The 24,367-nt window shown below is 52.8% G+C and overlaps 1 protein-coding gene across 7 annotated transcripts in view; it reads right to left on the reverse strand.

The window, feature by feature from the left end:
• The window catches only part of KCNC4 (potassium voltage-gated channel subfamily C member 4), a 39,367-nt gene that overhangs the window by 13,678 nt on the left and 1,322 nt on the right, over positions 1 to 24,367 (reverse strand). For 3 of the 7 annotated variants that reach the window (XM_054087548.1, XM_054087550.1, XM_054087549.1), the window contains 4 exons: positions 23,316 to 24,062; positions 17,264 to 18,200; positions 15,601 to 15,786; positions 3,886 to 9,772 (listed from right to left, as the gene is read on the reverse strand). In XM_054087548.1, the coding sequence (XP_053943523.1) occupies positions 9,636 to 9,772; positions 15,601 to 15,786; positions 17,264 to 18,200; positions 23,316 to 23,966 (1,911 nt within the window). In that variant the 5' untranslated portion in view covers positions 23,967 to 24,062 and the 3' untranslated portion in view covers positions 3,886 to 9,635. Of the gene's footprint in view, positions 1 to 1,619; positions 2,913 to 3,884; positions 9,773 to 15,600; positions 15,787 to 17,263; positions 18,201 to 23,315; positions 24,063 to 24,367 lie in introns of those variants that run through there. The other 4 variants (XM_054087553.1, XM_054087552.1, XM_054087554.1 and 1 more) reach the window with 4 other exon arrangements.

Raw genomic sequence — 24,367 nt, forward strand, 5'->3', positions numbered from 1 at the left:
CACAAGAAGGATGTTGAGGCTCTGGAGTGTGTCCAGAGAAGAGCAACGAAGCTGGTGAGGGGCTGGAGAACGTCTGACGAGGAGCGGCTGAGAGAGCCTTGAGAAGAGGAGGCTGAGGGGAGACCTTATTGCTCTCTACAACTGCCTGAAAGGAGGTTGTGGAGAGGAGGGCGCTGGGCTCTTCTCCCCAGTGACAGGGGACAGGACAAGGGGGAATGGCCTGAAGCTCCGTCAGGGTATGATTCCTCCACTATGATTCTATGAAAGTCCTAAGAAGTCAGCAGCCTAGAACCCTTCTGGAGGAGCTGCTGATCCCTGGCGATACCCTCGGTCCCTGATCCACCCATTTGTTTCTCCAGATTAATTTTTGCACAAGGGTCAGTGGGAAACAAGTTGCATCTCCAGGATGGAGAAAGAATCCTATCCTGTTACTGGGGACACCACAGGGGACATCTCCAGCCAGCTTTGGACCAACCTGTCCCTAAACCCACCTCCCAAAGAGCCAGGAGGTCCCAGTCCCCTTGAGTTCACTCTCAGGCAGCCTTGACAGGTCGTGAGTACCACCGAGATGCTCCAACCACTCTCAGTCCCCAAATCCTGTGTGAGCAGGACCTGGGGGAAATGCAGGTGCCTCACCTGCATGAGCATCCCTGATCAGCACAACCCAAGCACTCAGCGTTGATTTGATGAACAAGCCATGACCATGGCCGTGTTGGAGAAGGACCACGACATTCAGTATCATCATGGACCCACGGGTCTCGTGCAAGGGCTCTGTGCAGCCACAGTGGGAAGCAGAGCACCTCACTCTCCACCCTGGAGGAAGGCTCATGCTCTAATTGCTTTTTGGCCCTCGGCCACTGATTGCTCACCCTTGTGACTGCTTTCTTTTCAGTTTCATGACAGCTTTTTCGTTCCCTCCCCTGGTTTAAGCATCCCGGCCTCTCCCTGCATCCTGGGCTCAAATAAAAGACCTTGTGCCTCTGGGTGGGTTATCAAGAGGTAAAGCCTCAAAATCTCCATCCTGGTGGTGTCAGCTGAGGCCCCTCCAACTCACTGCAGCAGTGACTCGAGTCATGCCAGGTCTCTCTGGGGGCTCATGCTGTGCCTCAGGGGCTGCAGTCGAAAGGAGGCACCAGGAACACTCCAGCCCCAAACGGGTGTGAAATAGCCCCAAACCCATGAGTCAGCTTAGTGCCATCTGCTCAGCTCTGAACCAGACTGCTCAGACCCCTTGGGAAGGAACCCTCCGTTCACCACAATGCAGTGTTCACTCTGAAACCTAAGGATGGCACCATTGTGGCCAAAACTCTGATTATTTCATCTCTGAGGAGGCAGGACGGGCAGAGCCAATGCATTTGTCAGCTCTTCGGTGCCTTTCCTTCAACAAATGAATATCGCGCAGATGTTGAAACCAGTCTGTCGTGGACTTTCCAGCAGGCTCTCATCCAAGCTGTGTGAGAAAGCAAGGAGCTCAGCCAGAGCATCCAAGTAATGCTGTTACTGCAATCCTGCTGCCAGGGACGCCTGAGGTTGGGATGGGGTTTGGGGGCACGCAGGGAGCCAGCGGCGAGGAAACACTGAGGCAGGAAGGGTACAGGAGCTGACTCAGCTCACGGATGTCTTTATTGGAACTCTAATACGGTCGGACAGGTAGAGGCATGCGTACAGGACAGACGGAAATGGGGGTAATATTGCCTTGATCACAGAGATATGGAACAGCGGTAGAAAGACACTGACCCTTCCAGGCCAGACGGGTTCACCCCACCTCATTCACCTATTGCTTCTCATGCCCAAACCATCCCCCGTGTCCCCCCAAACCTCTTGGGGTCTGCACCCCAGGGTAAGCACTCATGAAAGAGCGGGTGATGGTGCAGCAATCGGCTCACAGCACCTCGAATGGAGCCTTCAAAACCCCAGAGAAGGGTCCCCAGTGGCTGTTTGGTGATGGAGGTGGTTGGAGATAGAGCCGTGGGCGGCGATGTCCCGGGTGAGCAGCTGGCGAGTCTCTGGAGACAGAGGGGCAAGGTGTGTCCATAGGCATGGGCAAGGGGAGGGAAGCAGCCCAGGGGTGCGCTGGGGAGCCAGGCAGCAGGCAGGGGAGTGCCTCAGCACCCTGACCTCCCTTCCCGACCCCACTGCCCTGTGGCACCTCTCAGGGGGACCTGGCTGCCAAATTCCCCAGCCAGAGACCTGGCAGCCAGAGCTCTGGGCTGCTGCAGTGTGCAAGCAAAGCTCCTGGGGGTGAACATCCCTTGGCTTTGGGGAGAGCATCCCTGGGGGTATTGCATGTCCCAGCCTTGGGGAGAGCAGCCCTGGGCTTTGGGGAGAGCAGCCCTCAGCCTTGGGGAGAGTATAACCCTTGGGAAATGCACCCCTTGGCCTCAGGAAGAGTCTCCTTTCGCTTTGGGAAGAGCATCCCTAGGGGAGTGCATCACTCAACCTTAGAAAGAGCATCTCTTGGCCCCAGAGAGAGCATCCCTTGGCATCAGGGAACACACCCCTTTGGGAAAGCATCCTTTAGCCTCAGGGACAGCATCCCTCCACCTTAGGGAAAGCATCCCTCGGGACACGCATCCCTCATCCTTGGGGAAAGCATCCCTCGGGACACACATCCCTCATCCTTGGGGAAAGCATCCCTTGGGACACGCATCCCTCATCCTTGGGGAAAGCATCCCTCGGGACACACATCCCTCATCCTTGGGGAAAGCATCCCTTGGGACATGCATCCCTCATCCTTGGGGAAAGCATCCCTCAGGGCACACGTCTCCATCTCAGAGAAGGCATCCCTCCGGGAGAGCATCCCTGGGAAAGGCATCCCTTGCTGAGGTGCTACCTGCATCCAGCCAGGACTCAGGAGAAGGTTACCACCTCACCCTGGGAGTAACTGGAAGAGAGGACGTCTTGGCAGGTGTCTGCAATTAAAGACACAAGCATTAAACACGCTGTTAGCCACTGCTTCCATCGGCTGTTAGTGGAGAAAGAGGAGAGGGGGAGAGAGACTGAAATTCATGGGGACCCAGACTTTGCAGGGTGCAGAAAACAGAGTAACTACAAAGTGAAATGACCGTCTCTGGATGGACAAAATTCTGCTATTCCATCAGTAAAATAGGAAAAAAATTTCTTTTAAAGATCCTCGGAATGGACCCAGAGATGGAGACTTGGGAAATGATTCTCTAAGAGAAGCCAGATGTGGAGTAGGGGCAATTTTGAGGGTAAAAACAAGGAGCAGAGGACAGAAACATCCCAGCTGCAACCCGTTCCTCCCAGAAAGCTGTTCTTTTCCAAATCTTCCCAAGCCAGATGTCCTAAAGCCAAGCCTGATGCATTAATATCTCGCAGTATTTTTTCTTGCCTGTGTGTCTCTCTCTCCCCCCCTTCTCATTCGTTATCATTGAATTAATTAACATTGATTGGAGCTCTGAGTCACAACACTGCCTTTACCCATGTGCAAGGACCTGGTTTCCAGGTGAGAGGCTGTCAGACAGGAAGACCTGTCCTGATCCACCCGATAAGCCATGCAACTGCCCTTTCCACTCCACCCAACACCAGCTCCCGACTGTGGCTTTCCCTCCTGCAGACGAAACACAGCTCAAAAAGGATCGCATTTTCCCCCAAATGATAGAATGGTTTGAGTTGGAAGGGACATTAAAGCCCATCCAGTTCCACCCCTGCCATGGGCAGGGACACCTCCCACTGGATCAGGGGCTCCAAGCCCCATCCAACCTGGCCTTGAACCCCTCCAGGGATGGGGCAGCCACCACTGCTCTGGACAGCCTGGGCCAGGGCCTCCCCACCCTCAGCGTGAAGAATTTCTTCCTAATGTCTAATCTAAATTGTCACCGCTCCGTTTCAAAGCCATTCCTCCTCATCCTATCACTCCATGCTCTTGTAAGAAGTCCCTCTCCAGCTCATCCTCCTTTGAGCATCACTGCATGGCTTGGACCACCAGTGCCCAGATGCGAAGGCTTTTTAGAGCTCCACATTCCAGAAAACCCCTTGGGATTAAAGTCCCCAAATTCCAGGACTTGTCAGAGAGGTCCCCACCTCCAGAGCTGCCACTATGGACTGGTTTAAGGGACTCAGCATCACTCCACAGCAGCAACTTGAGGAGCGATGGCCACGCATGAAGTGTCTGCTGAAAAATATCACCACTCAGGGTTCAATCACTCCTGCAAGCGGCTGAAAGCTCTGGGCAGGGCTCGTGGCCTGCTAGAAACATTCCCTGTCAGATCGATTGATTTACCAGGGACACGACTTGGCTTTTAACTCCCATCTCCTCCTCCTCATTCAAAGCCATTTTGTGTGCTAGCCGGAGACCTGCTGCCCGTATCCTCCAGGGCCCTGCCTTGGAAAGCAGCTTCCTGACCTTAGAAAAAATTAGCACGAATGAAAATAAATAACAACTGTTATTCTTTTTGTGTTGTTTAGTCGCTGTCCCCCGAAGCCACCATGAGAGAACCATCCTCCTGTCTTGTTACTGGCTCAGCTCTGCACTGCCGGTGGGTCTCAGCCCCTCTGCAGCGTATGGGCTCCTTTCACCACCTCTTTTTAGGGTGCAGATCCACTGCTTGGGTGATGCCCCACCACCCCCTCCTTGAGCAAAGCAGGAGGTCAAGCACAGCCCAGCCTTGATCCAACCCCCAAATTCCCCAGGATTTGCTGCAGTGCTGCCAGGGCCCCCCCAGACCCAAGTTTTCCAGGTGTGGGGTTGTTCATGCAGTCTCGCTTTTCCCCTACAAGCATTGAATCATGGAATGGTTTGGGTTGGAAGGGACCTCAAAGCCCATCTGGTTCCACCCCCAGCCACAGGCAGGGACACCTCCCACTGGATCAGGGGCTCCAAACCCCGTCCAACCTGGCCTGGAACCCCTCCAGGGATGGGGCAGCCACCACTGCTCTGGGCAACCTGGGCCAGGGCCTCCCACCCTCACAGGGAAACATTTCTCCCTAAGATCTCATCTCAATCTTCCCTCTTTCAGCTGAAAACTGTTGCCCCATCCCTGCACTCCCTGATCCAGAGGCCCTCCCCAGCCTTCCTGGAGCCTCCTTTAAGGCATCTCCCCAGTGCAATGTCTGGGTAGGTCCTACCTTAACCCTGCTTTGGTCTGCCAGTGCCCTTGCTTGGCTTTTTTTATCTTCTTCTATCTCCATTGATGTTGGAATTAAACACCTCCCAGCCAACAATTGCATCTCCCACGGACCAGGAGATTTCATGATGGTGGAGCCAAAGCCAATGGCCATTTGCATCTCCCATGCTGCAAGGACCAGAGATGCAACCCTTGTGGGGCTGCACATCTGCAAAGCCACCTCTCGCATTGGGTATCTTCCACACAACCCGCAGGACTTGTCCTGAACCTCATGCTGGCACAGTTGTCCCATCAGGCTGACTCCCCTTTCACTCTCCAAACGGAGATATTCCACCAGGACATATTCCCTGCCCAAGCCTGTCCCACAGGAGAAGAAGAGCATGACCTGCTCCTCAGCAAATCCTTTCTGAGCCTCCCTTTAGCTTTCCATGGGGGAAAAGTGTAAGGATGGATTGCCTGGGCGGAGGTAAGGAAGTAACAGACTGGGAGCTGGGAGGCACCTATTTATAAGCTCAACTGCATCTTATTTTGCATCTGCCTCTGCTCTCCCTGTTCCTCGTCAGCACGGGCAGGGAGGGGGTTGCTACTTTATTTTATTTTATTTTCATCAAATAAGCAGTGAGGATTTTTTCCTGGCGATGCTGGGGAAGCCAGAAACAGGCTGCTTCTGGGTAAAGCAATTACTCTCTTGACATCTTCACCTCCTGCCCAGCTGCCTGGCAGGCCTTTCTATTTTCTCAGCTCTTTCAGGCATCTCCTGAGGAACAGAGCAGTTGTTGCAACAACAACAATTAATACTTTGCATGTAAGCTGGGACAGCATCACAGCCTCCACACAATGCTGGACTCGGAGTCTCCCAGGAGGAAGAGAGAAGGAAGAAGCTGCTGCCAGATGATGGAGGGGGAAACTGTCCCCAGCCCCCATTACATCCAAAGGATGTGGCTGTGAGGGTTTTGCCCTTTGCATGGCTGCTTTCTGGCTACAGGGATTTGATCCCTGTCCCAAAGTGCGAGGCACACGCACGGGTGCAAGGACCCCCAGGAAGATCGAGGCAGCCCGATGCTACGCAGCATCTCTGATCCCATCCCCACTGCTGAGCATCACGAGTATCTGCAGCTGAAATGGGGCAAGGAGCACAGGTTGGAAGGGACCCTAAAGCCTATCTCTTTCCAACCCATAAGGGACACCTCCCATGGATCAGGGGCTCCAAGCCCCATCCAACCTGGCCTTGAACCCCTCCAGGGATGGGGCAGCCACCACTGCTCTGGGCAACCTGTTTCAGTGCCTCCCCACCCTCATCATGAAGAATTTCTTCCTCATGTCCAATTTAAATCTTCCCTTTTCTGATTCAAAGCCTTCTCCCTTCATCGCTCCCCGTAAAGCTCCCCTTGGTCCCACACCGTACAGGGCAAGGGGAACATATATAGAGTATACATAGGGTTTTATCTATAGATTCCTGCTCCACCACAGCATCCTGCTGGGAACAAGCCAGCATCTCAGACCTGACACATTCATCCCATCCCATGGGAAACTCTCCTTTCCAGGCTGGGATCCCAGCAGTGAGCTCCCTGCCCTGACAGTCACTGCACACCAGTTGATTTATTTTTAAATGCCATTTTAGAACCTGGGCAGAGGCAGCCAGACTCCTATTGATTTATTCGGTTCGTCAAGAATAAATCAAACAACCTTGCTTTTTCCCGCTGCTTTCCGCCTGAGCTGGAACGTGCAGATCCCTAAACATAGATAAACGGCTGGGAGGATATTCGGGGGAAGTATCGTATATACTTGCTCTATTCTTATCCTATTCTCTAGGCAGCCAATTTTGGCCACTGTTTGAGATAAAACCCCTGGGTTACAGGGATATTTAATAGTTTGCTCTTCTGATCCACTACAGCTCCTCTTATAATCTCATCCAGGGGATAAGCCCCTGCTAACTCACCCCAAAACCAACCCAGACCTCACTTAAACATAACACCACGCTATTTTCCCCTTCCTGCATCCCCCAAATCACTTGTTCAGAAGAAGGAGGGGAGGAAAAGGGAGAAGATGCAATGAGTTTTTCGACAGTTTGGTGCCTCCCACTGAAATCCCTCTGTCTCCCATTCAGGGCACGGTTGTTTTAGAGGAGCTTTTTGCACATTAGTCATCCCTGCTCCCAAGTTGCATAACACCACTGCTAAAAATTGCATGGTATCAGCTCCATGGTAGCTCTCATACCCAACCCTCACTGCTTGAATAGGGATGAGGGTTTTTGGGGGTCCACCAAGGGTTTTCCACACCAAGCGACCAGCTCCGGTGTTTGGATGAGCTGATTTGGGAGCCTGGTGGAGGAAAAGGAGAGGATGGGATCTCTCAGGATCTGCAGCTTCACCTGCTCTGGAGTTAACCCTCTGCTTTCAAGAGACTCAAACCCCAATGTCTGAGACTCTTGAGCTGTTTCTTCTGCAAAAGACAGGGCAGCAGAGATGGTTTTTCATGCCTGGCTCGTCCCCAAAGTCAGCGTGCGACCTTGGTTAAATCATTTATGATTCGGAGACCACTGAAACCATGGAGGGTGACCTTTCTGCTCGCACAGGCTGGGGATATTTTAGATTCTCCTGCTTCATAGAATCATAGAATCACCAGGTTGGAAAAGACCTCTCGGATCACCGGGTCCAACCATTCCTAGCAACCACTGAACCATGTCTCTGAGCACCTCATCTACCCATCTTTTAAATCCCTCCAGGGATGGGGACTCCACCCCCTCCCTGGGCAGCCTCTGACAGTGCCCAATGACCCTTTCTGTGAAACATCTCTTCCTGATGTCCAGCCTGACCCTCCCCTGGCGCAGCTTGAGGCCATTCCCCCTTGTCCTGTCCCCTGTCACCTTGGGGAAGAGCCCAGCTCCCTCCTCTCTCTGACCACCTCCTTTCAAGTAGTTGTAGAGAGCAATAAGGTCTCTCGAGATGAGCCTCCTCCAAAGGGAAGGATGAGCCAAAGAAGAGCCGGTACGGTGCTGCCATACTCACCCCTTCGCCCAGCTCGTGATATTTTGAGGTGATTCACTAATCTGTCGAGTTACCCTGAGCATTTGGTGTGGGAATACACTTTAATTAGGGAAACTCAAGGAATGCAGCTACACCGACAGTACAGGGTAAACTCGGGTGCTGCTAGTAAGGGGTGAATCACCAATAAACTACTACGAGGCATCCTAGGTGAAAGACGGATGGGGTTTATCCTTATTTCTCCCCAAATCTGGAGAAATTCCAGGTCCAGCACTGAGTCTAGGAGGTGTTCATCTCCTGCCCTCAAACCCTCTGGTACCGGGGTGAGAGTGGAGACCAGGGCTGCAGCCACTAAACCAACCCCTTTCAGCAACCCACGGCCCAGACACCTCCAGAGAGGCAGAGGCAGAGCAACGGAGATAGATCTGAGGCAGAAGTCAGGAGACTAAATGTTTAGGTTTAGTTCAGGAAGACACCCAAGATCATTCAAAATCACCCCAAAAACTAACATATGCGATCAAATACCAGCAGTGCGGGAGCTGGGCACTCCAACCTCATCCTTACAAGGCTGGGGAGGACCTGGTTCAAACTCAGCTTCCCTCCCTATGGGGATGCTGTGCCTCATCATCCTGCATCCGTCTCAAGAGAGGATTCATCCTCCCATCCATTTAAGCATCATTTTGTCTCAAATCTCTCATTTCCCCACTATTCAACAGCAGCAGCAGCTTTCCCAACTGCTCCCAGGGATCAATATTCCTCTCCCCATCACCTTCCAGCTCTTCATGGGAGCATCCATCCATAGATTTTGTCAATCCTTTATCTCAGCCTCCACGTGCTCCCCATACCCAGAACCCACCTCCAAGAAAACCACCACCTCGGGGTGGGTTTTGGAAGCTGCCAAAGCCACCTGCCACCCCAGGATCATCCCTGAGGTTGGATGGAGACATAGACGAAAACGGAGAGGAAACGAGTGTGATTTAGGCAGAAAAAGGCACAAACAAACAGAGAGGAACTGCTGCTGGGCAAGGAATAGAGGTTTATTCATCAGCTGCCTCCAGAAACTTGAGGCTGATTTTCTTTTTTTTTTAAAAAAAAGACCTAAAATTATATGAACTCAGCCACTTCCAGCACAATGATCTATAATTTTATGAGTCAACACGTCCTCCTTGTTTCCACCACCCTTTGCCCAAGTGCAAATGGTCCACGGGAAGGAGGGCTCGACAGCAGAGGGAATCACAGAGGTTGGCCTGATTTATTTCGGATGAATAAGGTTTCAAGGAGGGGGGAAAAAAAAAACCACTGAGCAAACCCTCAACCCACTCCAGGGACTGTGCCAAACACATGGACGCAAGACAAGTTCAATGGAGACATTACGTGTCCTGCAAAACAGGCAAGGGGAGCACGGCAGCAGCGCTGGGCTGGAGAAGATCAAAACCTGTTTCTCAGGGATGGAGATGTCCCAGCTCGGTCTCGTCTGGGCACAGGCATGGCCACAGAGACACGGCATCACAGAGAAGGGGGTACAGAGCGACACGACACAACACAGCGGGATCCAGGCAGCATTTTAGAGGATGGAGGGGACAGGAGAGCAGGGACGCTGCAGAGGACAGGGAGAGCTGCAGCGGGACGTGAGGGGAGCCAAGCCCACCGTAGATCCTGCCACACCATCTATGCTGCTTAGGCTTCGGGATTTTCCATAGCCTTGGTGAAGAAAACGGAGAGGTTAGAGCCAAGCAGCCTTCTTCCCAAGGCTCGGAAAGCAAAGAGCACCAGGGTGAGCATCGTCCGGCTCCACACCCCGATTCAACCCTTCGAAAATTCAAGAGGGGCTTTTGGAGGGCAACCAAGCTTCTGCAGATCTTCCAGACCTCCCCTCCCTTCCCCTTGGCTCCCTGTGCAGCAGAGCTGTGCCGGCCAAATCCAGGACTCGGGAATTGTTAATGCTGGGAGACCAAATCCGGCCTGGGAGTTGCTGGGTTTTGTTTCCCAAATTGCTCTGAATGAGGAATGAGTCTGGGGATTTCGTGGGCTGAAGCAAATGGGGAAAAGCAGCAGAACTCAAACAAATATGGGATTTGGAAGGAGTCGTTCCCCCAGCTCTGGTGTTTAAGCCAGCTGTAGCAGCAAGCTGCTGCTGACACCTTTCTGTACAGAGAGGAGCAGGTAGACATGCTCATTATTTTCCATAAGAAATTGCACTAAAAAGCAAATATTTCTATTGCTTTAAGCATGGGAACCCTTCACACTCCCCTATAGAGCCAGAAATTGCTCCAGATTTTATTGAAAAGCAACAGGAAGAACAAATGCTTTCAGAAGTCAAAAGCCACTTTTGTTTCGGAAAAGAAATTAAGCACTGAAAAATCAGATTTTTTAGGTCCAAACAGCAGCCCTGTTCAAAGATGAGCCCTGAGATCTGCTCTCCAGATTGCTGCATCTTGCAGAGCCTGCTCTGCTGCCAAAAGATGGGAAATTGAGGATGCTCCTGGCTGTAAGGAGCCCAACCACCCCGTGCCATGCTGTGTTTGCTGCGCCTTCCCCAAGAGAACCCGGGCAAGAGAATGCAGCCTTGCCTTTGCCTTCCCTGCAAGCACCAACGAGCTCCAGAGAAAGCAAGCGTGTGTGAGCAAGCGCGTGTGCGTGCACAGGGGGGGAGTGAAGGGAGGCCACTCCCTGACAGCAGAAAAACAAGGTGATGGATAGCCCCTTCAGCAGTGCCAAGCTCAGAAACTGTCCCCGCGTCCGCCCCGGGGAGTTAATGGTGCATCTTTGGCTTTTGATGTGAAAGCACTGACGATGGGTTGCCCGGCCAGGCTGGTTTCGGCTGGGATCAAGGACTGATGCTCGCACTGGAGCAATCACGGCATCGCTCCCAAGGAGGATGCTGAGACCTGAGCATCATTTGGAAAAGATTCCTGAGTGCTGCCTCTTCAAATCTGATTTTTATCCCCTTTTATACTTTTTTTCCTAATCATTTCCCAACTGCAGCTGCCGGTAGGGAGACACAGGAGTCTTCAACCTCTTCTCATAACTCAGCCCCATGAGGAGACACAGCTCCTCCATCTCTAGAGCAGAGAAAGGTCCAGGGGACAGCGGGCTGTCTGCCCAAACCTGTTGCTGACTTCACCAAAGCTCTTCTAGCTCGCGCAGTGGAAGCAGGAGCAGAATCAGACCCCAAAGAGAAAAGCAATTTCCTTATTTATTTTTTGGCAGGAATCCATGCAGCGTGCAAGGAGGAAAATGAGTGCAGCCCTGAGTTGCAGGGGGCCCAGCCTGAGCTGGAGATGTTTCCCACCTACAGCAGCTGATGCAAAGACCCCCCTGCTCCCCTCTGGATACCTGCATGGAGCTCAGCCTTCAGCAAACCTTGCTGTTTCCCCAGGAGCACTGAGGCTCTTTGAAGAGCTCACGCATTTCTCTGCCACCATGAACCACGCAAATGGAAAGCAATCATGCCAAGATGCAACTGATCCCTGAAAGCCTGGGGTTACCAATGGATCCAGCAACCAAACAACATCAGTTTGGCAGAGAGGCACTGTAGGGTGAGGGCTTGCTGGAAGCCAACCTTGGTGATGCAAGAACTCATGGATGCAGCTGAGAGCTTTATAGGGATGCCCTTTGCCCTCTTGCTCAGATCATTAAATAGAAAAGGATGGAAACCAGTGTAGGAACAGGGCCAAAATCATGCTGCCAGTTTTGATTAAGTCTCAAACATCACAGTTTAGGGCAGCACTTCATAAAGATGCTTAATTGCCCCAGGGACGCTCTGCAGTGGGACTCTGAGGACAAACCTGCCCTGAGCCCAGCACTTCATTTCATCCATCAATTTATTCCCAAGCCACGCTCATAGGAGCAGCTGGGAAGGAGCTCAGAACTTCATCTCTCAAGGCTATTGTGGTTTTCCACCAAGCTCAGGGCCATGCGCCACCATGGAGTCAAGCTGCAAAGTGTCAGAGGGGTGTGCTCCGCTAATTGCCACCAGTGCTGTTCATTAACAGAGCCAGTATCCCAGCAACTCACGTAGGTGTGAACCGAGGTCACCAGGATTACCTTATAAATGGGTTTGTTGCCAAGGAGCCCTATAGAGGCATCTTATAAACAGAGCAGTGGGGCAGGGCATAACCTCTAGGGGCTCTTCCCCTGGTCCTGGTGATGCCACACGCAAACACTCTCAGCTCCTGAGTACACGTGCACGCTCGCACATGCTTTGAGCCAGCAGCAGATGGGGATGGGGTAATGCAAGCAGGCAGCATTGCCCAGGAACGCCTGTGCTTGTTTATAATGACAGCCTGGCGCTCGACTGCGTGTTGCATGCACTCGCGTGTGTGTCCCCATGCAAACATGGGCTTGCCTTGCTCCCTCTCAGCCAAGTCGCACCGGTGGATGCTCACATGAGTGTCCCTGCGCTCACTCCGCACTGCTCAAGCCACATGCTGGTCATGGCCCTGCACTAACAGCAAGCAACAGGGTAAAAATCAGCCGCATGATGCTGTGCCTTCTGGCAACCAAGCCAAAAAATTGCCGCTTTGCTGTGCCAGCATCAAAGGGTAAATCCCCTTCCCTCCATTAACTCCATTCCCTGTGGCTCCTCTTGAAATCCCACTCTGATTTCAATCACTTTCTCCTAGACCATCCTAACCAATCTTGCAGGCATGGAAGATGCAAGACTCATCCTGCCTCCATATCCCTCCATCCAAGCAGAGGACAGGGGTTTGCATGCCAAGATAGACCCACGCCAGTGTGTCTGTGCCTCAACAGGACATATTTTATGGAAATGCTGATCAGGACATGAGTGGTGGAGGGAGTTAAGGGGTCTGGAGACATCCCTGGCAGCAGAGGAGCAAGGTGACACCACTGAAAGCAGCAACAGGGACAAGAAATAGATGCTGTACGGCAGGCACTACACTGCAATCCAGCTCGGTCTTCTCCAGGGCCCAGATCCAAGGGTGGTGGGCAGGGGTAGCACTTCTCTTTGAGCTGCCCCAATGACACCAATCACTGGAATCAGGCTCAAGCCTTGATGGATGCAGAGATCTGCAACATATTCCTGAACCAGCTCCTGATTTCCACAGCTTGTACAGCAGACATCGGTACCTGTCCCAGGATCTGACATATGGCCATCAGCAATTCAGGCTCAGAACCAAGCTCATCTCAATTTGCAGAGCTGCCAACATCCCAGTACGAGAACAAACAGCCTCAGCAGGAGATAAATCAGGACCAAGGGAAGAGACACCTTTGTGGCTCCCAACAGCTTTTGGCTGGAGTGCGGGAGGGTGCTTTTCCCCTCTGATCATCTCTGGTCACCACTAACCCTGACCACACTGGAGCATTTCACCAGGGAAGACGTCATCCCTGACCTCCCTGGACTGCATCCCAAGAGTCAATCCCCAACAGTCCAAGCAGGACACAGATATTGAGGTTCCACCTTCCCAAAAGTTCTCGCACATCACTCAAGCTCCTCTGGACACCAGATCCACCTTTCTCCAGGTGCAAGATCATTTCAGCAAAGTCAGGGGGCAAGTGACCCACATACACATCTATTTTTAGTCATAAAAAGCACTCTGACACTTGCAGGAAGGACACCAGAACCAACAAATAGGTATCAACAAAGTGCCCTTTCAAGAAGATGTTGTTGTACCACGCATGAAAACCACCTCCTGGTCTCCTGCAACCAAGGAATGAGATTCAGGAGCGCCGCGAGAGCAACACTGGGTTCTCAGCTCTTGGGTCTACTCTAATTCTCCTGGTCTCAGTGTGACCAGGCTCAAATGCTGCAGTTGAAGAGATGCCTGACTTCAGCATCTTGTAAGGGTGAAGATTAGCATTGGATTTTATCCTGCTCCATCCTTTCCAACTCAGTGTCCTCTCAGTCTGGGGCAGGACTAGAGCTCCCTCACCTCTTCTCATTAGTAGGCACTAAGGAAAGAGACCAACTTCACAGAAAAAGGCATTTCCAGGAAAAAAACTGAAGCCTTTCAAGAAAATATTTGTAGAAGTACCTTTCTGCCCAAAGATGAGCAAAGCTTTTCCTTTTCTACCTCTTTCTAATGGACAACGCTGAGCAGGGACATCAAAGAGAATCGTAATTTGCACCTAATTTGCTTCTACTAACGTAATAAATGTGATTGCTCCCAAACACCTCCTTTCACTCCAGGGGCTGTTGGAGATCCTGGCCCAGGTCAGCCTGGGATGAGCTATGCTGCCTTGCATGTGGCAGCAGGCGACTCTACAGCGTAAAATATGCCAGGAGGGTGTGAGATCAACCTGAGCACGAGGGTTGGAGGTCATAGCACCAGTGCTGAGGTTCTCTCTTTGTCCCAAAACCACCCAGTTTTTGACAATCTAAGCAGAGGTGCAGTAAGAAACCCTTGAGGGTCTCCAAAGCACCAGGATCAGGAACTAACAGCTCTTTGTGTAGAGCTTAGAGATGTAGTTCATCAGGTTATCAGCCTGGTCCCAGCTTGCACGCACCATTCCCTGTGAGTAACTGGGTTTAGATGGTACCAAGGAGGTAAAGGTAGGTCAGCTCTGCAGCTACATTGCCCCACACCACCCTGCACACGCACGAAAAACTGCAGAACTAAAAAACTGAGCTAAGAATCAAGGGTGGAGCTGCATTTTGTGGCTCAGCGTAGGCGCTGGACTTACCCTCCCAGGGGCTGGGGTGCCGGGAGACGGGCACAGAGCACACTCGCTGGTGGAGCAGAGGATGCTGGGGAACAGTGCAAACAGACCGGGGTGAAGAGTACTCTTGTTTTGCCATGGGAAGGATGTTTTGCGTTTTCCTGACTCATCTCCCCCACAGTTTCCCATGGAAAACCTCAACATTTAGCAAAGCTCACTTTCCAAACCCAGAGGAGACAGCCTTTCTGGCAGCCCAGTGCTTCTGGCAAGGCAGAACTTGACACATTGCACCTCCCCACGCTCGAACCCACCAAAAGACATCAGAGCGGGAGAGGAAAGGAAAAGCTTGTGTTTTTTCCTACTGAAAACCTTTTGACTATCTTCAGTCACACCTTCACCACCTTTCCAGGAGAGAAGTGCCTCTTACACCACCCTGAGATCGTAGAATCACAGAATGGCTTGGGTTAGAAGGAACCTTAAAGATCATCTAATTCCAACCTCCCTTCCTCACCCTCATTGTGAAAAACTTGGGTGACTGAGGCCAAGGGAGAAGAGCTGGAGGGACAGGAGAAGTTGGAGCACTGGGGAGCAGAGGGACAGACCTGTCCCCAGGGAGAGCAGTGCAGCCAGCATGAGTTGACAGAGTCTAAAGCGTGGCAATCAAGGAATGACGACTTGGGGAAGGAGAAAACAAGAAGGGTAGTGCTAGCACGGAGAGACTTGGTAGACGGAGATGATGCAGATGAGGAGGCAGGAAGACAAGTGGATTTGGGGAGCAGAGAACAACAGCCAGGCAGGTAGATGGAGATGAACCACTGTCTCGGATCGATGCAACAAACCTCCACCTGACTCCTTTATCTCACCCTCTCCAGCCTGCCAGCTAGCTCACGCTCCAGCATCAGACATACCTTTCTGGATGCCTCCATCCGCTGCACAAGAGAAGTCACCCGTGGCCAGCAGGAAGCACGTGGAGGATTTCTTGTTCTTATCCCGGGTGCTGGAGCGCCGCATGGGCCGCTTCTCCTCATCCGCTGGTGACAGTGGCTGTTCCTCATCCGACAGCACCACGTTGGCCTCACCATTCTGTTTAGAGTCTGCAAGAAGATGGCAGAGACCCATCAGCAGTCAATAAACCCACAGGACAAGGTGCTTGGGGTGGCCAGAAAGGTTTGCTCAGACCATGCAAGGACGCAGAAGACCAGATGGTCAAGAGCAACATCCACAAATTCAGATACTGATCCTAGACTGGACATGCTAACTTGGGAGTAACCAAGGCAGTAGGACCATGCTAGACTTTAATTCCAAGCAGCAAACTTACTCCTCCTGAGGTTCGAACCTCTTACTCCTCCTGAGGTTCGTGAAGCCAAGCAGGGTTTGCCAGGGAAGAAATACCCCAGTCTTTGGGATCCACCCACATAATTGGTGGGAATTCGCTCTCCAAACTTCACCCTGCTGAGATGCAGGCTGCTCAGGCTAGTGGTGAAGAGCTAATTTAAGTCATCTGACTCTGCTTTGTTAGCTGAGAGGATGCTATGCCAGGTGGGGGTCTGGCCTGAGCTCCCTGGATTGGTGTTGAGGTGAAGCGATGGGGTTGATCTGCTCCTCCAGAGCAGGACAGATCCTCTCACCGCTCCTCACTGCTGGGGCTCGTGGGGCAGTGGGGTGAGTGAGCACATGGAAAAGGGAGATTTAGAAAGGAAAACACCAATCTGGGGCATTTGGAGCTGCCTGTGTCCCCACAGGTAAAGGACCATCACTGTTGAACACATGGCCAGATGCATCCCTGCTCAGGGATGACCTCAGCAGGTTGGTGCAGGACACAATCCTGACGTGGTTCCTCCTGTTTTCACACTGCAAAGTCAGCCCCAGAGGGGCCGCCGGCAGCAAACTAAGATGAAAAGGGCAAAGCAGCCTCCATGGCCACCAATAACACCACAGCAGGGCTCCTGCAGTCCCCAAAACTCAGCCCAATGACTGCCCCCAGCTGGGGCCATGCCCTCTCCTGCCATGAAGGACAGACTGGCCAAACCCCAAACTTCACCTCAGTGTATGAGATCAATAAATAAATGTACAGAGGCCGATTTTGTTCCTGCTCGAGCACAGGATTTGGAGCAGCATTAACCTTGCCATGGAGTGATGCTACATCTACTAGAAGATGAATGGGGAGATGGGGTCAAGCCCCAGGGAATATCCATGGATTTATCCATTTTGGTGGTGCTTACCCTGTCCTGTGGCAGGAGGAAGCAAAAGAAAACCTACCCCAAGGGCTAAGATGGGCAAACAGTCTTACCTCTGTCAGTGTGAAGAAGAGGTGGGCTAGGTAGGGACAACTTGAGTCACACCATGGTGACTTGATCTATGTGATTAGGAGAGCAAGATATGGCCTTTCCACCCCTGCCTGGAGGGGGGTCTTGATCTGCAGCATCCTGATCCACCAATACGACACCCAATACCTGGAAACTCAAAGCCCTTTCTGCACCCCAGGGACTCTAGGACACAAGGGACGGAAAATGCTCCCTTGGGGGCTCCCAGAGATCTCCCTCTCCCTCTGTTCCACCTTTGGCATCTCACCTGACCGTTTCCGCTCAGCCACCCCCTCCTCCACTGCCAATGGGCAAGTGTCGTTCTGGGTGCTGTTACGGGGGGAGTTTTCCTCAGATTTGCAGTAGGTAGGGGAGTCCAGCGGGGCCGGGCGGGGTATATGCTTTTTCTTCTTCTTTGGCAGCTTCTGCTTGGCCATGGCCAACGAATAGTACATCCCAAAGTTATTGACGATAACAGGCACGGGCATGGCGATAGTGAGCACCCCAGCCAACGCGCAGAGAGCCCCCACCACCATGCCTGACCAGGTCTTGGGGTACATGTCGCCGTAGCCCAAGGTCGTCATTGTGACCACAGCCCACCAGAAGCCGATGGGGATGTTCTTAAAATGAGTATGGTCGCTCCCACGGGGGTCAGATGTCTTGGCTCCAATCCGCTCAGCGTAGTAGATCATAGTGGCAAAAATCAAGACCCCCAACGCAAGGAAGATGATGAGGAGCAGGAATTCATTGGTGCTAGCCCGGAGCGTATGGCCCAGCACCCGGAGACCCACAAAGTGCCGTGTCAGCTTGAAGATCCGGAGGATCCGGACGAAACGGACCACCCGTAGGAAGCCCAGCACGTCCCGGGCAGCTTTGGATGACAGGCCACTGAGACCTACCTCCAGGTAGAAGGGCAAGATGGCCACAAAGTCAATGATGTTAAGCAGGTTTTTAATGAAGAGAAGCTTATCTGGACAGCAGATGATGCGAACCAGGAACTCGAGGGTGAACCACAGGACGCAGACACCTTCGATGTAGGTGAGGATGGGCTCTGTCTCCACTTTATGCGTCAGCAGGATTGTTGTAGTGTTGCCAACCACAAGGGTCTCGGTCACATTGACATTGATGTTGAAGGCCTCGTGCGTCTCCAGGCAGAAGGTCGTGATGGAGACCAGGATGAAGAAAAGTGAGGCAAATGCAACTACCTACAAAAGTGGAAATTACACGGGCCATTAGTTGATTTCAGTCAACCTCTTTTCTTTGGGGAAGAGCAGAGATTTTATGACAGCAGCTTTGGGGCAGCCCAAAATGGGAGAAGTCCTCATTCAACAAAAGTGAATGCAAGTCTCAAAACATGCCAAGATCTGTGCTGCTGCCACCTAAGTCCCCAAGACCAAGGATGGAGAATGGGCAGGATTCCCTGGACTTGTCCCATGAGTTGAGAGTGAACCTCAGTATCTGGGGTCATCAGTTCAGGACCTTTCTCCAAGTGCTACACTATGTACAGGGAAAGGTGTGCTGGGCTCCAGCTGTGGCCGGAGATTTGCCAGGAATCACTGTGATGGGGATGAAGGGAGACCTGCAACAACCAGGGTCTGGATGTATCAGAGATGTCCTTTTGCCCCCTCCCTGCTCCCTAAGGATCAGCATTAGACCCATGTGCCCACAAATGGTCCCAGGACTGAGAAGGCAGGACAAGGAGGAGAGGAACAGGCAGAACTCAGCATTCTGCTGGTGCCTGGAGCTGGTGATACCCATCCAAAGGCTCCCATTTTTCCCCTCTGCCCAATCAGTGAGACCTTTGTGCCCTTTGTTCCCCTCCTCCCCTCCACACGCTGCCATTTCTCCTCAGATGGGAGCAAGGAGGGGCTGGCAGCACACGGTGGAAATCACAGGCTGTGTCGTCCCCCCATCAATCCTGCTCAGCCCTCCTCCCTGACAGGATGAGCTCATGATGAGTCCATTACCCAGAGCATCTGTTTCCAAGAGCCCCGGAGAAAAAAGCCTCTGAGTAGAAAAGCTCGTCTACCTTCCTTCAGCACAAAAGACCAGCAGGTTTGGCTTCCTAGGAGCAGATCCTGCTGCAGCACCCATTGTTGCTACCCCACTTTGCCCATACTGAGCAGGATGTGACCTTTTGCTGTTGAACCCACCCAACGGGCTGTGTTCAGCAGGCTGCCACACCACCAGCCTGCTCAGGAGGCCACCCTGGGTCCTCGGCTGGAGTGAATCAGCAGCAGAGACAGCCTGAGTCACGCTTGAGAAAAACCCAGCCCCAGACACCAGCGCTAACGTGCCGGCAGCCCTGAGCCTGCCAAGAGCATCCTTGAGGGGTGTCCCCAAGGACAAACCCATGCGGGTCCAGCGTGGAGAGCATCAGCCCTCCAAAAGTTAGGTGTGAAGTTCAAGCCAGGCTCTAACTGATGGCAAAACCTCTGGAGGATGATTCTTGCCCCCCTGCACAGTGACAGACACCTCGTCAGAGATGGACTGAGATGCTCTACAACCTCCAGACCAGATCGTGTTGGACCACGTGCTGTTATCTGGCTCTGCTGGTGGCAGCTCTGCAGGCAGCCCTCACAGATCAGCCGTGCGCAATTTAGGAAGCAAAACCCAACAAAAAAAGGCGAGTTTCATCAGACAAATGTGTCTATACAGCAGTGGCATGGCCAAAATAATCTGCTTTTCAGCTGAGGGCTGATTAACGTTCCTGGTTTTCTCTGAATGGGGAATCTCAGGAAAACTTGAAGAGTAGAAACTTAGATTCAAAGCAAAGTAGCAAGAAAAAAAATTACCAAAGAAGAGAGTGAGATCCTGCAAACACTCGGGCAATGAAACAGCTCTGTGAGCCACGGAGGTGAGATCTGATTTAGCCCCAGGAGCAAAAGCAACCTCTAAAAATAGGAGAGTCAGGTTCAAAGCAAGTACCAAGCATCGTTCCCCTCCCCAAAGTCAATAGTGCTGCTCCAGTTTTGTGTCAGCTGAAGATCTGACCGGAGCTGTCTTATCTCAGCTTTAGACTCTGCCCCAACCTCAAGATTTTTTCCAAAAAATGTCTTAAAAATAAATTAAAATCTGTGTATCTACCCCGTGGCCACCAACACAGCACCGAAATCCCCACCAAACAAGTTCTCCAGAACCTGCTGATGACCTACACGACCTCAACGTGCGCTCGACAGCTTGGGATGGGTCTTCCCAAAAGAACCCATGACCCTACAGGGTGTCACTGGCCTGGAAGTCTCAATGGAAGTGAGGTCAGGACCCCACAAAGTGGAAAAATAATGGGCTACAAGCAAGTAGAGTTTGGAAATAGCGGTGAAATCACAACCAGGGCAGTTTCCCATGGGGAAAAAGAGTTTTACACTCCAGCTGGGATGGCAGCTACACCAGGGACCAAGCTTTGCGCTGACACTGGACTAGACACAGGAACCAAGAGCCCATGGCCAATGATGGTACAAGGAAAAGAGGCTAAAAGCTCGGAGAGGGAATTTTAACCACACGTTCATGCAGTTGCCAGCTCAGGAGGCGCCAGGAGAAAGAAGTGCTGGAAGGAGGGAAAGATGGAAATAGCCAAGAGCCAACTGAGTCAGGGCTCAAGGGACTGCTCCACAGGCGAGGAGAAGCAAGGACCAAAGAAATTCACCCCCCGAGACTCTTAGTCACTGCTGTCGCATAATTGAGGAAGAGAGTTTGCGCACATAATTTGGGACCACTCTCCTTCCTGCTGCTGCCAAGGTTTGGCAAGACACACCGGACCGGTTGCTCTGGAGCATCCCCAGGCCAAACGCCACGGCTGACAGCACCTTTTTTTTTTGATCTGAGAAGGAAGGGGGAGACCCCAAAACAGGGCAGTATTAAAGAAATCCTATTTCAGGCACCTCAAAGATCAGGGCAGCACTATGAACATTGCACCTGTAGAGATGATCATGAGCCTCCAAACACTCTGCTGCTGGATGATGGCTCTGAACCAGGAATCATAAAATCATGGAATGATGTAATGGTTTGGATCAGAAGGGACATCAACGCCCATCCAGTTCCACCTCCCTGCCATGGGCAGGGACACCTCCCACTGGAGCCAGCTGCTCCAAGCACCATCCAACCTGGCCTTGAACACCTCCAGGGATGAGGCAGCCACTCTGGGATTCTGGGAAGCACTCTGGGAAGTTCCTTGCATTAACTGGATGTACTGGGCAGGTTGTGCTCACCTGGACTTGTTGCACTGTTCCGTGCCTTAATTTCCCCTTCTGCCAAAGCCATTCTCCTAAGCCATCACAAAACCACACTGATATTTTAGAGTAGAAAATATGACCCAGAAGAGCCTGTGAGCATTACTGCTGGAAGAAGACTGTTCCTGTGGCGGTACTAAGCTGAGTCTTTGTCTTAGGGCAGTAAGAAGGAAGCGAGGAACTCCCAATGCAGACTGGTCCCACTCCAATCCCAGCGAGGCCTCACATCGCAGCCATCTCTGCTTGCTCGAATCCACTCCTTCTGCTAAAATAAATGCCCTTCCCAGAGCAGCTCAGCACAAGGGAAAAGCAGAGCCAAACAAAGTGAAAATTTTGAGTTAATGTATTGTGCTTGGATTTATTTTTAAACTGAGAGGAGATTGAGAGGAGATCTTAGGAACAAATGTTTTCCTCGAGGGTGGGGAGGCCCTGACCCAGGCTGCCCAGAGCAGTGGTGGCTGCCCCATCCCTGGGGGGGTTCAAGGCCAGGTTGGATGGGGCTCGGAGCAACAGGATCCAGTGGGAGGTGTGACCCCATAGGGGTGTGGATCCATGGGGAGGTGGAGCTGGATGGGCTTTGAGGCCCCTTCCAACCCAAACCACTCCATGATTCTACGATTTTGAGGAAGACGAGGTGTTTTGGAACCTGCAAGGGCAAAAGCCATGGTCTGGAGATGGGTGATGGCGTTGGCACTGAGAGATCTTTAAGATCCCTTCAACCCAAACCATTCTATGATTCCTATTTTATTTTCACTCGCAGCTTTTCACCACTCTAAGCATCTCTCAGAGGCAGCGAGCCCTCAAAGACGGGCAAAGGCTCAGGCATCCCTTTCAAAACAAGTGAAGCTCTTGCTGCCCGAGCACCCTCTGCATGTGTGTGCGCTGCTCTTACGTTAGCTGCAAAAACATCTCCTTGACAAACTGACCCCCTGCCCCACGCACTGCTGGTGGGTGTGAAATGCCTGCAGGATTTCTTACCATTGATGGTTGGTTGTTTTTTTTTTACACCTCAAAATGCATCTAGAATTAATTTAGATCCCAAATGCCTGTGTTATATGCAGCAGATTTATAGCTGGGTGTGATGGGGGGGGACACATGGAGGGGGATGGGACCAGATGGGTATAAAACAGTGTGGGTGGGTGTCTGGAGGTCAGTGGACATCACTTTAGGGGTGATGTCTCCTCTGTTAGGGTGAGGAGATATGTGTGCAAAAGTGTCCAAGCCAGGCTGGGAGCCCAAAGAGGTACCTGTTTATGGGGGATACGCCCCAGGCATGTCATCATCCATGGGTAGGGATCATCTGTGTGTGTAAAGAGGGGGTTGTGGCCCCCCCACATCCCCCCGATGCTATCACGTGTATGTGCTTGTGTGTGTGTGTGTGTGTGTACATGGTGTACTGAGTTCCAGGGATGTGAGAGAATGAAAATGATTGGGGCGGGGGGGCGGTGTTTGTGTGTTACCCGCAGCTGAGAGCCTGCGCTTGCACGTGCTGATGGGGACCGTATGCTGCGTGTGGGCAGCATCGACACGGCGACGGTGGGGGACAGGAGCGCGGGGATGGGGGTGCTTGCAGGGCGCGGGGAGAGGTGGCAGCACAGACACACAGGTGTCCTTTGGGGCCGCTGCTGCAGAAGAGGAGCAAGAGGTCCTTAGGGACAACCATAAAGATCCTGTTTGCTTCAGGACCTGATTTGGGTGGCAGCAGGCACCAGCCCCGTCCCCTCACTCCACACCTGGGCCATCAAATCTAGGGTTTGGCATGGGTATGCACACAACCCAGCGAGAGGAACCCAAGCAATCCTGCCTGTCCTAGAGTATCCTGAAACTCTGCCAGGACTCAGCCCTGCCAAACACTCTCCCTCATCTCCACATGCTCAGGAGGTGCCTGGGCAGCACCTGAGGGTGCGAAGGATGAAAGACTTCCCATAGGAACGGAGATGGGCTCCATGGTAGGAGGGAGATGGTTACAATGAGGCCCACATAACCCACCAGGAGACCCTGTGCTACCCATGGAGACTGGGAAATGAAGATACAATCCCACAACCCCAGCACAGCCCAATCCCACCTCCCCGCTGACATGTTTTGGAAGCTTACCCTTGCCGCCTTGGATGAGTAGGGATCCTCAAAGAGTGCCCACATCCTGGGCTGCCAATTCCGACAGCAGCCACCCCCTCCGGTAGCCCCCACTGCCCCCGGCGGCCTGTCATCCATGCCCAGACGTTGAAGGGCCATCTCCCTACCCCCTTCCTCTTCAGGCTCCTCTCCACCGGCCCCTCCACCAGGCTCAGGACTCTCAAAGATGTCCAGGGCTTCTTCGGCATCACGATGCTGGCGGTAGGTCATCCAGCAACAGGGCTCCACATCGGTCTCATCGATGCCCCAGTAGGTCAGCTCCTCCTCGAAGAGGGGTCCGCAGATGTCCGCGGGGCAGTGCAGCTTGCCTGTACGGTAGTAGTTGAGCACGTAGGAGAAGATCCCGGGGTGACGGTCGAAGAAGAACTCATTGCTTTTCCCATCAAAGTCAAAGTTGCTCTGGGCGTCAGGGTCGGCGAGCCAGGCCAGGCGCGTGCCCGGCAAAGTCCGTAGGGTGCTTTTGTAGGTCTCATGCCGGGTACCACCTACGTTGATGGTGATCTTGTCCGACTCTTCCCCTTTGCCCATCTCTTCCTTCAGGCATGTTTTGGAGGGTGGTTTGTTCCCAGACTTGCGTCCACGGTAGGAGGAGACACACACCGAGCTGATCATAGATTTTGGTGGATGGGAGATGTACACGACGCGCACCCTTCCTCCGGGCGAGGAGCTGGGGGTCAGCGGCGGTGGGAGAGGGGGACAGAGATGGGACTGGGGATGGGAAAAGGCGGGGGGGGCTCAGTCTTGGCTCTGGCCTTGGAGGGGAGAAGGCTGGAGCCGAGCTGGACCCCTCTGGCTGCCGGGGGACGCCAGGGGAGGCTGCAACCTCCACTCCCTCCAAAACCACCTCCCTAAATAAAACCGCCCTAAAGCAGGAGCCAGCCCCGCGCTGCCGGGCAGCAACAAGTGCGGGCAGGAGGGGGCTCAGTGACGGGGGGGAGGGATGCAGGCCGGCCTGGGGGATGAGGATGCTGATGAAGATGCCGCCGCCAGCGGCGGGGGGTGAGCCCTGAGCC

Source organism: Cuculus canorus, chromosome 24 (genome assembly GCF_017976375.1).
Source record: "Cuculus canorus isolate bCucCan1 chromosome 24, bCucCan1.pri, whole genome shotgun sequence".
Classification (NCBI taxonomy): Eukaryota; Metazoa; Chordata; class Aves; order Cuculiformes; family Cuculidae; genus Cuculus; species Cuculus canorus.